General features: G+C 43.2%; 1 protein-coding gene across 1 annotated transcript; it reads right to left on the bottom strand.

Moving 5' to 3' along the window:
- Nucleotides 1-3,449: 3,449 nt before the first annotated feature.
- Nucleotides 3,450-15,751, bottom strand: LOC137561933 (olfactory receptor 10A7-like). Its single transcript, XM_068273279.1, has 3 exons — nucleotides 15,655-15,751; nucleotides 13,356-13,423; nucleotides 3,450-4,394 (listed from the first exon to the last, which is right to left on the bottom strand). The coding sequence occupies exons 1-3, from the start codon at nucleotides 15,749-15,751 to the stop codon at nucleotides 3,450-3,452; spliced, it is 1,110 nt and encodes a 369-aa protein (XP_068129380.1).
- Nucleotides 15,752-16,246: the final 495 nt, after the last annotated feature.

The raw sequence follows: 16,246 nt of genomic DNA on the forward strand, positions 1-16,246 counted from the left end.
TTGACGCTGATCGACGTTAGGCACTCCTGGGGGAGCGACCTTCCCAATGCCTACGGGCATTAGGTGGTCAGGAAGGGGTTAACCAGTTTCAGATCCTTGGTATGTATACATTCAACATTCGTCTATCAAGTCCAACCAGAAGAAAAAAAATTAACCCCTATCCTGAATCTGCACATATCCCAGTTGATCCAGGGAAAGTAAAAAAACCTTACAAGTCCTGGGTCAATTAGCCTTAGAAGGGAAAAATTCCTTCCCGACTCCAGATGACAGTCAGATAAATCCCTGGATCAACTCTTCCAGGACTTACCTAATAATTATAGCCATGAAAGACCTTCAGTGCAAAGAAAGCATCCAAGCCCTCTTTAAATGCAGATATAGGGCCTGATTCACAAAGCGGTGCTAACAGTTAGCACGCTGGTGAAAAGCCCTTTATCACACCTAAACTCAGTTTAGGCATGATAAGTTTAGGTGTGATAAGTTTAGGTGTGATAAGTTTAGGCATGATAAGTTTAGGTGTGATAAGTTTAGGCATGATAAGTTTAAGCACCAACTGCGTTAGCACCGCAGTGCACAGCTGATCAAAAGTTTTGCGCTAGCAAAGTCTGGTGCACTTCGCATAGAGTTTAATGGCGCTGCTTTGCGTGCGGGACTTTGCACGCTAACTACACTTATCTAAACTTAGCACGCCTAAACTTATCACGCCTAAACTGACTTTTCACCAGTGTGGTGCAAAGGTTATCACGCCTAAAGTCTTTTAGGCGTGATAACTGAGTTATCACCGCTTTGTGAATCAGGCCCATAGAGTTTGCCAAAACTACTTCATGAGGAGCAGATTATGATCATCAGTAAATCTTAAGGAATGGGGGGGGGGGGGGGGGGACAAGAGGTGAGCAATTACACAATATTCTTACCTGGAAGCAGTGTGTTTTTAGGCTATATAGTATACCTTAGGCCATTCTATATAGTATATAGAATGACCTGAGGTAGTGTATGATCGTCAAAAAAGTGATTTTTAAGGAGTGTTTAAAGAAACACTGGATAGTGATGGATGTGTTCTAGAAGGGGATTCTAGAGGAGGAGTAAAGCATGTGAGAAATTTTGTATAAATGAATGTGAGGAGGTAATTCTAGAGGAGGACAGAAGAAGGTCATGTACAGATCTGAGATTGCGGTTGGGTTGGTATCTGGAAAGTAGTGAGGAGATGTACAGGAGAGAGAGATTGTGTAGAACTATGTAGGTTAGGATTAAAAAGAACCCTAACTGAAAATAAAAAAAAATAACCATACACAGGTCATACTTACATCCTGTGTAGTCTACTACTCAGTCTCTGTCTCCTCTCCAGCATCCCATTTGTCCACTGTGATCAGTGGAATTCTCCATCCTCCATTTTGAAAATGGTCATTACCCCAAAACAGCTTCCTGGTAAGCACACTGTTACACTGTAATATCACCAACTTGAGCCATAGGGAAACATGGACATTACCTTGCACATTCAGTTGTAACTGACAGCTGCTGATATATAACTTACAACAACTGGTATATTTCAGTTGTGACAAAATATTGTCAGAACTGGAAGGGATCACTATTAGAATAAAATGGTGAGCTTCTGAGATGAACTGGTGTGTGTAATATTCATTTGCAGCTACATCATGTGTTTATTTTAAATAATTTTACTCGTTAACTGGTAGCCAATGAAGAGCTTGACAGAGAGGAGCAGCAGAGGAAGACTTGGAAGAAAGATGAATGAGACGAGAAGCTGAGTTCAGTACAGATTAGTGCGGTGCCAGTCTGTTCTTTGTTCTTTGGTAGTCCCCAAAGTAGTATGTTGCAATAGTCCAGATTACATATTATAAAAGAAAGTATTAACATTTTAGTTGTGTGTCCTGAGTGAGAAAAAGGTCAGACGCAAGATTTGTTTTTGAGATGGAGATGACACACAAGCTGGTTAGGGAGTGAATGTGAGGAATAAAAGAGAGAAAGGAGTTAAACATTACTCCTAAGTACTGTGCTTAGGAAACTGAAGTTATGGGGGTATTATTAACATGTATTGTTATATCAGGCAGAGGTGGACAAAGATGTTGGAAACATTAATTTTGAGAAGCAAGCACGAGGTCATGAAAGAGGATATAGCAGACAAACAGTCAGGAACACAAGTGAGAAGAGAGTTAAAGAAAGAGAAACTGTAACCAAAAAAAGAGCCCCTGGGGGGTACTTACCTCGGAAGGAGGAAGCCTCTAAATCCTAAAGGTCACACGCGTGGTAGCAGCTCTCTGCTTGGGCTCCGGGGGAAATAGCCAAGCCTGATCAGGTCCTCTCTACTGCGCAGGCGTGAGCCGGATACGCCTGCACAGTAGAGTTGAACTATTGGAATTGTCTATTTCAGCCACACTTGTAATTAATATTGCTGTTCTGTGTATCGGGGAGCCGACTCTTGAACCAGATGGCTGGGAAGGATAGGAGAAGCCTCTTTAGGATCAAGAAGGATGATCCTCCCTATCCTCCCTTCCCCCTCCCCCACCCCCAAGTGAGCACCCCCCATGGGCTTTATTTTTTTTATTACAGATTATCTTTGAGGTCAAGGGATGAGAGGTACAGTTGTGTATTGACTCCATATAAGTGGTATTGAAAACCAAATGAATTGATTAAGTTGCCAAAACCAAAATGTAGAGCCCACATACTCGATCAGGTGCATGGCACCAAGCAACAAACACGATGAAACTCCCAGCACTGTCCCCCCAGTGTAAATGTGCTTCCCGTGGTGTCCAGTGCATGAACATTTTAACTGATGGTGTCTTCCGCTATCTCCGTCCTCTTCCTCACATACAAACATACAAATCACGTGGTTGTTGATGTTATGCAAGTGGACACGTGTGTGACGTCACACACTCACCTACGTATACACCAGCAACCATGTGGGGTGCATGAATGTGAGGAAGACGGCAGACACAGTGTCAGACAGAGGTAAAGTATTCTTGCATGTGACATCGAGGGGGGCACATAGGGAAGACAGTGCCGGGGGCGGCAAGGTGTGATTTATAAAGAAATAAATACTCTACAGGCACTTTTGACTCTTTGACGTTTCCTTTAATTAAAAAAAAAAACCTCTGAAAGGTTCTGGGAAAATCTCTGTACATGAGGGACAAGACTGAAAACCATTATTGGATGGCTCTTATCTTTGGGTCATCAGGCAGCACTGCTGAGGGAATGGATAGAATTTTGTTGTGGAATCTCTGCATGGGCTAATTGAAACTTATGAAACTCATTGTCACTTTCACCTCAAAAAGCCAGCATCGGGGACAGTAGTTGGCCTACAGGTGCACATGGCATGTGTAGCATTAACAGCTGAGACGGCAAATGGTCAAATGCTTAAAAAAGATACAGTATGTCAGTGTTTAAGGAATCTTTCGACAAGATCATTTAAAGCTGACATGGACTCAGTATCACCTAACTCATTCATACAAATTCTTGATCTTCATTATTATCTTCTCGAAGGCTATTTTGATGTCTTTGTTTCTGAGGCTGTATATCATTGGGTTAATCAGTGGTGTCCCCACTGTGTAAAGCAGTGACAGCAGCTTATTTAAACTAAGGAATTGGCCTTGGGTTGGAAGACCGTAAGTGCAAATCAGGGTCACGTAAAATAGGGACACCACAATCAGATGAGAACTGCAAGTGGAGAAGGCCTTTTGCTTATCTATGGTTGATGGTATTTTTATGATTGTGGTGATGACATAGCTATATGATATGATGATTAAAAAGAAAGGAAGGAAAAGTACAGCTATGCTAACCAAAAGCATTTCTATCTGAAGTGTAGATATATCTGAACAGGAAAGACTTATAAGCGGTAGAGCATCACAGTAGAAATGGTCTATTATATTTGGTCCACAAAAGTTAAGAGAGGCCATTTTAATTGTTACAATCATTACTAAAAAAATGCTCAGCAACCAGGATATGATGGATAATCCCATACAAAGCAAAGTATTCATTACTGAAGTGTAATGTAGAGGGTTGCAGATGGCTAAATATCGATCATAAGACATCACTGTCAGAAGAAGACACTCTGAACATTCTGTCACCGCAAATATATATTCTTGGAAAACACAAGATGTAAAGGACATCGTCCAAGCTTTTGAATGCATCATATACAGAACGTTGGGGGCGATGTCTGAGGTTAGCATGATATCAGATATGGCGAGTTGGGTGATGAAGAAGTACATGGGGGTGTGGAGGGTCTTGCTATAGAATACCAATGTGATGATCAAGAGGTTTCCACAAAGTGTGCAAATATAAATCACAAAAACAAGAATGAAAAGTAAAATGCCAAGTACTTCCGAACATTGGAAACCAAGGAGGATGACTTCTGTGATCATAGTCTTGTTGTTCCTAAATGCTACCTAAGGGATAAAATATTAAAAGAAGACAAATATTTTTTTTTAACAGGGCTTAAAGAAAAAAAAAAAACTAGCAAGGTCAAAATTCTCCCAAACCCCACTTTTTTAATGTAGTTCAACCAGTGGACCACAGTTGTAATTCTGCCGTCTTAACTAGCCACTGACTGCCTAACACCAATGGGCGTGATAAAGGCAGCAACCCCAGGACCAGCTAACACCAATTGGCATCAAGTCCTGGGGCAGGGATTTGCAGGAGATCGCGCGCGCCGATGCGCACGTATCTCCGCATGGATGTTGGAGCTCCACTCCGCCATCAGTCTCCCAGCAGCGATCGCCACACAGAGACTGTTAGACAGAGAAACCACCATCTATTTACTTAGTACAGCACTGCGATCGAAGGCAGTGCTGTACTGGGGACACCCATGTGACACGGCTGCCCCCTGGGGGACTCAGAAGCGATCCACTGTGATAGGCTGACGGGGGGAGGGAGGATAAGAAAAAAAAACAGGGAAACTTAACTAAACAAATTAAAAAAATAAAATAAATATTTATTAAAAATAAACAAACAATCCTGGAGGCAATCTGACTCCACCAACAGAGAGCTCTATTGGTGGGGAGAAAAGTTAGGATCACTTGTTGAGTTATATGGCCTTAAAGCTGCAGTGGCCCAATTAGAAAAAAAATGGCCTGATCACTGGGAGAGTTTAACACCGTGATCCTCAAGAGGTTAAAGTGGGCTTGTTGAGCGATCAGAAATTCAGATCAAATTGGTTATAAATAATCTCCATTGATGGGCACATTCGATTACAAACGATTATAAAACTAGTCGTCCGACTGGATTTTCGTCAAACCATAATATGGATTCTCTTTTTGGTTGTGATAGATAGGAAGCAAATATTGTTTTTTTGAAAAAAAAAAAAAAGAAATGGACTGGTAATTTCACTTGTGGACACTGTAGTGCTTGTCGGTCCCTGAAAAGGGGCGATATTGTACAGATGGGTGCAGTCACATGGAGGGTTAGACAGTTTATCAGTTGCCGCACTAAAAACGTGGTCTATTGTGTGTGGTGTCCTTGCGGACGTTACTACATAGGCAAAACGGTACAACCCCTTAAAGCAGTAGGATCAGCCATACTATGCCAGGGAAAAAAACACATATATAAGTAGATAAATACTTGATCTACTTACATATCACATGTATTATACTGTCCACGTTTTGATTTCAGTGAATGTTATATAGTAAATGACGAGAATAATGTTCCTGGTGGGGGCCATGTCTTTTGCCCACAGTTAAGGCTAACTGGTGATGTCATTTCTGCCCTTTATTTTTTTTCTTGTCTCCTCCAATCGCTGAGTCGCCTCAGCCTTGCTTGTAAACACAAGTGAGTAGGGGATTAGGTTTCAGATAAGCAGCTAGCAGGGAAATAAAGGGAAGAGGAGGAATATATTATAGATAAAAAGAACCCCCAGGATGCAATTATTTGGCATGACTACTAAAGGGCCAGTGCTCCTTAAGAATGTGATAACACCAAATCATAACAGCAGAAAAAGTTTTGAAAGTTTTGAATGCAGGCTTAGCATCTTTATCACTTAATACACTCAGACCAGTTGCTGTTGAATTTTGATTTTTATGGTGACGATACCGCTTTAAGGAACGATTCCTACAACACAAAAGATCAGTGAAAAATGAGGACGGCGCAACTCAACTTATAGAACATGTAAGGGAAGTTCATAAGGCCAATGCAGGTTGTCTAACCTTTGCAGGCCTAGAAACAGTGGTTAGTGATGGAAGGGGCGGGCTTCTGGATATTAGATTGCGAAAAAGGGAGGCTCTAATGATTGCACGTACTGATGCATTACGTAATCTTGGTTTCAATGATAGGAACGAGATCAATGCATTTTTTAGATAGGGTAGTCCTGTAATTTTATCTATACGACTTTTTAAAGCTGTCTATCTCCACCTTTTCTTATTTTCCTGTTGCCCCCCTCCCTCCGGGTAGTGAGTGGGTGGGTACTATTACCTGTATATAGGTGAAGGAGTGGTGTATGAGACAGGCCCCACGTGTCCTGAGGAGGCGTGGTCGCACGCGAAACAGCTGTTGACAGGGGGCATATGTTTGTACCGAGTGTCGTGGCTTAATAAAGAAGAAATTCAAGGAGTGTGCCGGAGTCCGTCTTCTTTTTTGCAATTGTTTTTTTGATAGTGTAGTGAATGATTTTTCTTGCCATTATAATTATCTGATCGCCCAAATGACTTTTCGCTAGAAATTGGATCATTAGTGGCCACTATTAAAGTAAACCTGTGGAATCTTTATGTCAAAACTTAAGATAGTCATCTTAGTAGAGGGATGCCTCTGGATCCTCCAGAGGCATCCCTCTTCAGCCACCTGTTCCAAGGCTGGGACCCCTGAAATTCGAGGCTTCACTTCCATATGAGGATGAGCGCACCTGCGCTGCACAGGTGAAAGGTGGCTCACTCCTGTGTAGCAGCATTTAGCTGCCTCTTGGGCTCGACGGATAAATCTGAGCCCATTCGGCTCTGTGCCAGTGCGCAGACACAAGCCATCTGCACAGTGCAGCCAAGCTCCACTAACAAACCATTGTTGATGGGCTTTCAGGGGTAACAGCATTGGATTGAGGAGGAGAAGGGCAACAGAAGAAGCCTCTCTCGGATGCAAAGGGTTCCCTCTCTTAAGGCAAGTACCCAAATTGCTTTGGATGCAATAAGTCTATTTCATATTTTATTTTTACCTTTTAAAGGACTTATGAGACCAAATAAAAAAAAAAAAAAGTTCTGTACCTGCATGAATTTGAATGCACAGAGGACGCCATCCGCACCTTCCGTGTAGTTCCACCGGGTCCCCGCTGCTCAATGTCCCCCCAAGCTGGCTCCTGACCCCACAGCCAGGATCAGGCTCTCATGCCTCCTCAAAAATGGCTGCCGGTGGTTGTCGCAGCTTGATGCGAGTGCGACTGCGCAGCTCTAGGGCCCCCCCCCCCCCCCGATCCACGCACAGGAGACAGCCTGTAGCATGGATCAGGGGGAGGCCCTAGAGTTGCGCAGTCGCACTCGCATCTATGCAGACTGTGCAGCCGCGGCAACCTCCGGCGGCCATTTTTGAGGAGGCATGAGAGCCCGACCTGGGCTGTGGGGTCGGGAGCCGGCCCGGGGGGACATTGAGCAGCAGAGACCCGGTGGAACTACATGGAGGGGGGTGCAGATGGTGTCCTCCGTACATTCAAATTCATGCAGGTACAGAACTTTTTTTTTTAATTTGGCCTCGTAAATCCTTTAAGTTGAAATACTGAAATAAACATACTTATGCACGATATTTTAATTATTTGAAAACTCACCTGTTTATTAATAAACACATCCTATAAGCGAAAAGCTAATTAGGGGGATTGGTACGTACCTAGCCATTATTCAGGCAAACCAAAAACATTGATTTAGGTACAATCTTTAACAACTAACTGCACATTGTTTACTGCAAGCTTTTGAAATGTGAAGTTAATTTTTTAGGCATTATACAAAACTGGATCAGAACCTTACAATAGTGAATGTAACATGCAGGCGTATATACAATCCTGTAGTCTTATTCAGCCATCTGACACCATGTCACACAGTCTTACTTCCTTTTACAAGACCGGGTGACATGCTGTCAGATTGCTGAATAAGACTACAGAATCAAACATAAGCCTCTGTATGCTGAATTCACTGTTGTACGGTTACAGTTATAATAATATAGGTGCTCTGCTTGCTATAACTGAATTGCTGTTGTTTATCCCCTGCTTATTGCCTGAAGAAGTGGGCTGTGCCTGCGAAACGCGTTGCATCTTTGGGGTATTTTCAATAAATGTGTATATCTATATATTTACAGTCCTTGGTGTCTGCTTTAACGGAGGCGAGTCCACCACTTCCTCCCAGCAATTTTTTAAAAAATGTTATGTACTTTTATCCTTCTGGTGCCTCTGTTCACCTACCAATATATTTGAATCCACCCCAGGTGGAGGGGTGATCTACCCCCTTTCTTCCTATCTACAGAGAGCGACTTCTTAATCCTGAGTGAGGACAGGTCTAATCTCCTCACCTGCCTAATGAGTGGTTACCTAGGTGGTAACCCGTGTTTGTGAGTATTACCATCTCACTGTTTCATTTATCCAATCAATTTTGACATACTACACCATATTGGGCTCTCGATTTCTCTTTAACTTTAAACATAAAAGTAGAATTAGAGCTTGAAGCCAATCATAAATGCATGTAAATCTATGAAAAACGTAAGTAAAATAAAACTATATCTGATTTCATCTTAAACTAAAAAAAAAGCAAACAAAAAAAAGCAACAGTATGAAATGCATGTTTTCTTATTTGACTATTTTGAAGAAAATCATGAAAAGTAAAATATAATTTCTCCACCTTTCCTAATACAAAATTAGACGGTGCAGCTGATTCTTCCTCTCCATAAAGCATTTTATTGCCAGGATAATTATTTTCACAATGTGCTGTATTGCTATAGCAATCAGTTATATAGTGAACACATGCCTGATCATAGAGTCTACTGAGAAAATAATGATAATCCTTATGGTCTTCAGAGAGTAAAAATATGAATTACGGTCAATTAGAGGGACATATTAACTGTGCAATCTTAAAGAATATTTATTAGGTGTTTCAAAGAAAAATATCACAGATAAAAAAGTATTATTATTATTATCCATTGTCCATTTCACAAAACATAGTGACCGTGACAGTGGTGCTGATTGAGACTGCAGCTCCAAGTGGGCTTTACTTTTAGTAGGATTTGTCATGAATGATAAATAGAGCTGGGTATCACCTCCATAGCAGTGGTGCATCAGGCAGCATTTTTTGGATGATCTTTTCCAAGTGGTAGCATGTATATCATAAACATCAAGAGGATATATTGAGCCCTGGAGCACAGAGGCGTAGCTAGGGTTTTCAGCACCCGGGGACAAAGACCATTTTTGCGCCCCCCTGGGGATGCCTGGGCAATGCAATGTAGGTATTTTGGACAATATAGGTTTAGAATAAGGATTAGGATAATGGGGATAGGGATACAATTAAGGGAAAACATTACTTCTGGAACACATGATGCTACTTCCCGTCAGATCGACAGGTCAAATGAATAATTTCTGGTATGTCCGACTTGTTCCCGATCAAGAACAGGATCTTATGAAGTAGTGATCCTACAATCGATCCTGTTCTTGATCAGGTGTAGATTGGACATGATAGAAATTATTGTTCTGAGCTGTTGATCTGACAGGAAATAGCGTTCTGTGTACCAGCATTTAGCTTAGTTAAGGTAGCCATACACTTAGGGATGATGGGCAGATTCAACCAAGAGATAAATCTCTCTCTATTCTAATCTGATAAGAGAGAGATCTGTTGGCTGCCCATACACCGCAGGCCAATTCACGATTAATTTCATGCTGAAATGTGCCACATCTGCCATAGTGTATAAATGTGCATGTACATGTATGCATTTATACATTACCTGTCCATTAGTCTTCCAAATCCGCCACTCTTTCATTAGCACTATACACGCCACTGGTGTGGAGCGGGTGTGACTTCACACACGTGCCGCATGCTATGCGCCAGTGGCATGTATGGGGCTAATAGAAGAGTGGTGCATTTGGAAGACGGACAGGCACCGCGACACAGGACAGGTAATGTATAAATGCGCACATGCACATTTATACACTTAGGGAACAGCACCAGGGGTTATCAGAAGTAGGAAAGGGAGAGGTTAGAGATACTAATAGATCAGGATATTGGATATTGACAAGACCTTTTGGCCATTTAGGGTAAGTCTAGGAATTAGACAATAAGATTATCGGAAAAATATACAGTAAAGTATCAGTTTAGGGTTAATGATCACACGATTAGGGTGATTAAATTGACTATGAAAAGTCAGTGACATGACTATGGACTCTGTAATGTGCTGCCGAAGAGGTCAGTGCTATATAAATACATAATAATAATATGGTTTGGACATTAGACTATGACTATGGTAGGATTAGATTGTGAGCTCCTCTGAGGACAGTCAGTGACATGACTATGTACTCTGTAAAGAGCTGCAGAAGATGTCAGTGCTATATAAATACATAATAATAATATGGTTTGGACATTAGACTATGACTATGGTAGGATTAGATTGTAAGCTCCTCTGAGGACAGTCAGTGACATGACTATGGACTCTGTAATGTGCTGCAGAAGATGTCAGTGCTATATAAATACATAATAATAATATGGTAGGACATTAGACTATGACTATGGTAGGATTAGAGTGTGAGCTCCTCTGAGGACAGTCAGTGACATGACTATGTACTCTGTAAAGTGCTGTAGAAGATGTCAGTGCTATATAAATACATAATAATAATATGGTTTGGACATTAGACTATGACTATGGTAGGATTAGATTGTGAGCTCCTCTGAGGACAGTCAGTGACATGACTATGTACTCTGTAATGTGCTGCAGAAGATGTCAGTGCTATATACATACATAATAATAATATGGTAGGACATTAGACTATGACTATGGTAGGATTAGAGTGTGAGCTCCTCTGAGGACAGTCAGTGACATGACTATGTACTCTGTAAAGTGCTGTAGAAGATGTCAGTGCTATATAAATACATAATAATAATATGGTTTGGACATTAGACTATGACTATGGTAGGATTAGATTGTGAGCTCCTCTGAGGACAGTCAGTGACATGACTATGTACTCTGTAATGTGCTGCAGAAGATGTCAGTGCTATATAAATACATAATAATAATATGGTAGGACATTACACTATGAATATGTCAGGATTAGATTGTGAGCTCCTCTGAGGACAGTCAGTGACATGACTATGTACTCTGTAACATGCTATGGAGGACATCAGCATAGTATAAATACTTTATAATAATTAGGGTGACACATTAACCTCCCCGGCGTTCTATTGAGATCGCCAGGGAGGCTGCGGGAGGGTTTTTTTTTTATTAAAAAAAAACTATTTCATGTAGCCAACTGAAAGTTGGCTGCATGAAAGCCCACTAGAGGGCGCTCCGGAGGCGTTCTTCCGATCGCCTCCGGCGCCCAGAATAAACAAGGAAGGCCGCAATGAGCAGCCTTTCTTGTTTGGCTTTCCTCGTCGCCATGGCGACGAGCGGAGTGACGTCATGGATGTCAGCCGACGTCCTGACGTCAGCCGCCTCCGATCCAGCCCTTAGCGCTGGCCGGAACTATTTGTTCCGGCTGCGCAGGGCTTAGGCGGCTGGGGGGACCATCTTTCGCCGCTGCTAGCGGCGGATCGCCGATCAGGCAGCACACGCGGCTGGCAAAGTGCCGGCTGCGTGTGCTGCTTTTTATTTGAAGAAAATCGGCCCAGCAGGGCCTGAGCGGCAGCCTCCGGCGGTGATGGACGAGCTGAGCTCGTCCATACCGCTCAGGAGGTTAATGGGCTGCTGCAGGAAGAGAAAAAGTGCTGGTGCTCCAAGATAGAAACATTATCCTGTAAACAGCTGGGTGAACCACTGTGCTCAGAAGACCAACATGCAATAACAAAGGAACCAACTTAAAGGGGTTCTCTGGGGGGAGTTTAGAAATAAAATCTGACACTTACCTGGGGCTTCTATCAGCCTCCTGTAGCTGTTATGTCCTGCGTCGTCGTCCTCTGATCCGCTGTTCCCCGCCGCCGGCAACGGGCAATAAGACGAATAATGCGTGCTCCCGCTCGCGTCATCGGGAGCTTACTGCGCAGGCACAGTACAAAGTTTTCTTGTACTGCGCTTGCGCAGTAAGCTTCCGATGACGCGTGTGGGTGCAAGCACGCGTACAGCCGCAGTGTGATGAGATGCCACATTAGACTGGGACCGGCGGCGGGGAACGGCGGGTCGTAGGAGGACGGCGTGGGACATTACAGCTACAGGGGGGCTGGTAGAAGCCCGAGATAAGTGTCTGTTTTTATTTTCAACACCCCCCAGAGTATCCCTTTAAGGTGTCCATACATCAGAAGATGTATGGGCAGATCGACCAAGAGACAGATTTCTCTCTGATCGAATCTGCTGCCTGCCCATACACCGCAGGCAAATTCCTGATAGATCTCAGCATAAATCTCTCGGGACTCAGCCTTGGTGTGACACCGCAGCCACCATCTCACTGCCTCCACACTGTTCCTGGGGTGCATGTATGTAGACAGAGCCCAAAGCCAGTGACAGACAAGTAAAGTATACTGCACCAGGGGGAACATTTTACATTAGGGAGGACAACGCGTTCCGTCGCGTTCGTCCCGATATTGTATTCCGTTCCCGCCATGTACCCGATCAAGCAAGTTTACATGTAACCGATTTCCTGAAACCCGAAATAGGTTGCATTGTCAAGCATGCTCTTGGCAGCACCAATTTTCATCAGATGAGATTATAATGATCTAATCGAATGGTCGATTTGCCGCAAAGTCGCCTGATGTATGGTCACCTTTACATGAACCCAGGTGAATAGTTTTTAGAGTCTGTATGGGAATGAAAAGGGAGATGACTGGGGGAGGAGAAGAGCTGCCTGATAAGAGAGGGCTGCATGAATACACGATCACTGACAGAAACCAGCCAGCTGCAGTGTAAACCTATATTCAATTGTATGGGCAGCAAGTCATCTGCAGCACTGCATATAATGTAACAGGGATACAGCAGACCTTTGCACAATATTAAGTACAAGTAAGAAAGCATACCCCATTATCATTGAAAACATACACATTGCTCTGCAATCATTCAACAATGAGTGACTGTCCCTGCACTGGTCACTGGCTGTCCACAGTAGCTCAGGACCAGGCAGCTAAAGTAAACAAAATGCCAGCAAACTTTTCACACACTAGTTCTCTACCTCCTCGATTCTGTGACAGCAGCATCTCCTCCACACTCATTAGCTAGAAGACACAAGCCAGCCATCTCCTCTCTTCCTGCTCCGCTTGAATTACCCGGTCTGTTTGGCTCAGCCCCGCCCCTCGCTCAGTGTCACAGTGGGGAGAAGAGGAGGGGCGCTCTTCTGTATGCACACAGGCAAGAGAGACAGGAGAACAGTGCGAGAATACTGAGAAAGAGCTGTTCTGCTGCACGTGTGTGCTCTCCTGCCGCTCACCAGTCACTCTACACTGCCAAAGCGCCCCCCAGATGCTGTGGGGGGGGGACAAATGTACCCCCCTGACCCCCCCCTCCCTACGCCCCTGCTGGAGCATGCCATATTTTGGTGGTACAGGGTTGGATGGGAAATTATTAGGTAGCTTTGGCTCTTCATACTAATACATTAACCACTTTACCCCCAGCGGTGCGGATATCTCTGTCCCTTTTTCCATCCTTTCACCTCCAGGGACGGAGATATCCGCACTTCCCGTGCTCCCGCCACTGCCCGCGCTCCCACTCGCTCATGCGCACGCTCCCGCTCTCGTGCATGCCGCCGCCCACTTGCCCGGAGATCAATGAATGGGAAAAACCGTTCCCGTTCGTTGATCTAAGCCCCCGCAATGATCGGCTGCTTCTATGAGAAGCAGCGATCATTGTGAAAAAAAAACAGTTTCCCAGCCTCATAACACTTCCTGCAAGCGTACTTCCTGTATGCTTGCAGGTCGCATAAACAAAAAGTTACTGTGGCCATCTTGTGGCCAAATAGTAAAACTACACCCTAAAGCATTTTTCATATACAAATACAATAGTTTTACACTAAAAATTAACTCATTACCTCCCACACTCCACAATTTTTTTTTTTTGTAATAAAAAAAATGACAATAAAAAAAATACATAAATAGTTACCTTAGGGATGGAACTTTTTAAATATTTGTGTCAAGAGGGTATAACACTGTTACTTTTTAAACTATGAAGTTTTAAATCAGGATGATACCATTTATTGGCTAACTAAAAATGAATAAAAATAAGCAAGCTTTCGGCCTTGCAGCCTTCGTCGGGCTTATATGCTGTTAGTTTGCAGGCTGGTGGTACATACAGCTTATATACATGCAACATCAAAAGGGAAAACAGATATTCTTTTCAAGCATAAATACATGTCATTAAGATGCCTTAATTCAAACAGACCATCTAAATGGGGTTAAAGGTTGTTAGCTAAGATAAGCATCCTTTTTACTCCCTGCTCACACACCTGGGATTAGGATTGACCCAGAGGTATCATAAATTCTTAGTTCATAAGTTCAGCTAGAATGGCTGAGAAAGTTTAAATATCATCCGCCTCATACTAATATAAGAAGTTGTTGTCCTTATTCAAACCATTCAGCACAGCTTTGAACCAATTTATAAATTTTGTTTCTGCTATTAATCGATCATTTGACGTTTTGAAGCCACCCTTCAGGGCAGTGACTCGAAGATCATCCATGCTGTGTCCGTTGGACCGAAAGTGTGTAGCAACTGGGAGTCCAGATTTGGTATCATTAATAGTGTGCCTGTGTCCATTCATACGTTTGTGCAGAGTTTGTCCAGTTTCTCCCACGTACATCACATTGGGGCATTTAGCACACATGATCAGATATACCAGATTGGTGGAACCACAGGAAAATGTACCTTGTACTCTGTACTCCTGTTGTGAACCTGGTATCGTTACCCTGTCAGTGGAGTAAATGTGTCTGCAGGTCCCACATATTTTTTGTCGGCAGGGTGATGTTCCGTTTTGTTGAGGCCTATTCAAAGAACTCCTGACAATCATCTGTTTTAGATTGTGTAGTTGCCGATATGACAAGAGTGGAGGTTTAGGGAATATCTTTCTCAGTCTGTGATCCCTGGTTAAAATTGGATGAAGTTCCTTAGCAATCCTCCTTAAAATTTCCAGGTGTGGGTTGTAGGTAACAACCAATGGGACACAGTCCTCTTTCTGGTTTTGCTTATATTTCAGGCGTTCAGTCCTGGGGATGTTGCTAGCTTTCCTGATTTGGGCCTCAGCCATAGGAGGACTGTAACCTTGTTTAAAGAAAGTGTTCTTAAGGCGATCCAGGTGCTTGTCTCTGTCCATCCTGTCAGAACAAATCCGGTTGTACCTTATAGCTTGGCTGTAAATTATTATAGAGTTCTTAATGTGCTTGGGATGAAAACTGTCATATCTTAGGTATGTGGGACGGTCTGTAGGTTTACGATACACAGAGGTTTGTATGTTGTTACCCCTGATGTATATGGTGGTGTCCAGAAAGTTAATCTCTGTGTGAGAGTAGGTAAGTTTCAATTTGATTGTAGGATGGAAGGCATTGAAGTTCCTGTGGAATTGGAGAAGATCATCCTCACTTGCGGACCAGATGATTAAAATATCATCAATGAAGCGGAAGTAGGCCATGGATTTTACGCCACACGCATTGAGGTATTCCTCTTCGATTTTGGCCATGAAGAGATTTGCATACTGTGTTGCGAATCGCGAACCCATTGCCACACCCATCTGCTGTAAATAGAGGTCCTGTCCAAAAGTGAAATAATTATGAGTGAGAATGAATTTGATCAGTCCAGCAATAGGCTTTACAGGTATGCCCTGACCCTGAAGATATTTACGGCAGGCCGCAATACCATCATCATGGGGAATGTTCGTGTACAGGGACTCCACGTCCATCGTGGCCAGTATGGTTCCCTCAGGTACTGGGCCGATGGCTGTCAGTTTGTTCAGGAAGTGGGTGGTATCCTGTATGTAGCTGGGTGTTTTACAGACAAGAGGTTTCAAGATGTTTTCCAGCCACCCTGAGATGTTCTCTGTAAAAGTCCCGCTCCCTGAGATTATAGGCCTGCCTGGGTTTCCCTCTTTGTGGATCTTGGGAAGCATGTAAAAGCAGGCTGTTCTAGGCTCTTCAGGGATAAGGGTCCTTACATGTTGTCTGATGTTTGCAGGCAA

This window comes from Hyperolius riggenbachi, chromosome 3 (assembly GCF_040937935.1).
Source record: "Hyperolius riggenbachi isolate aHypRig1 chromosome 3, aHypRig1.pri, whole genome shotgun sequence".
NCBI classification, from domain to species: domain Eukaryota; kingdom Metazoa; phylum Chordata; class Amphibia; order Anura; family Hyperoliidae; genus Hyperolius; species Hyperolius riggenbachi.

What these genes read in the sequence shown, in the direction of transcription:
- LOC137561933 (XM_068273279.1), bottom strand. Translation starts at nt 15,751, where the DNA reads ATGGCCAAAATCGAAGAGGAATACCTCAATGCGTGTGGCGTAAAATCC. An exon ending in TTTAATCATCTGGTCCGCAA is followed by an intron (nt 13,424 to 15,654) that starts GTGAGGATGATC and finishes GTGTGCATACAG; the next exon opens with AAGAGCGCCCCTCCTCTTCT. An exon ending in GGCTGAGCCAAACAGACCGG is followed by an intron (nt 4,395 to 13,355) that starts GTAATTCAAGCG and finishes TTTATCCCTTAG; the next exon opens with GTAGCATTTAGGAACAACAA.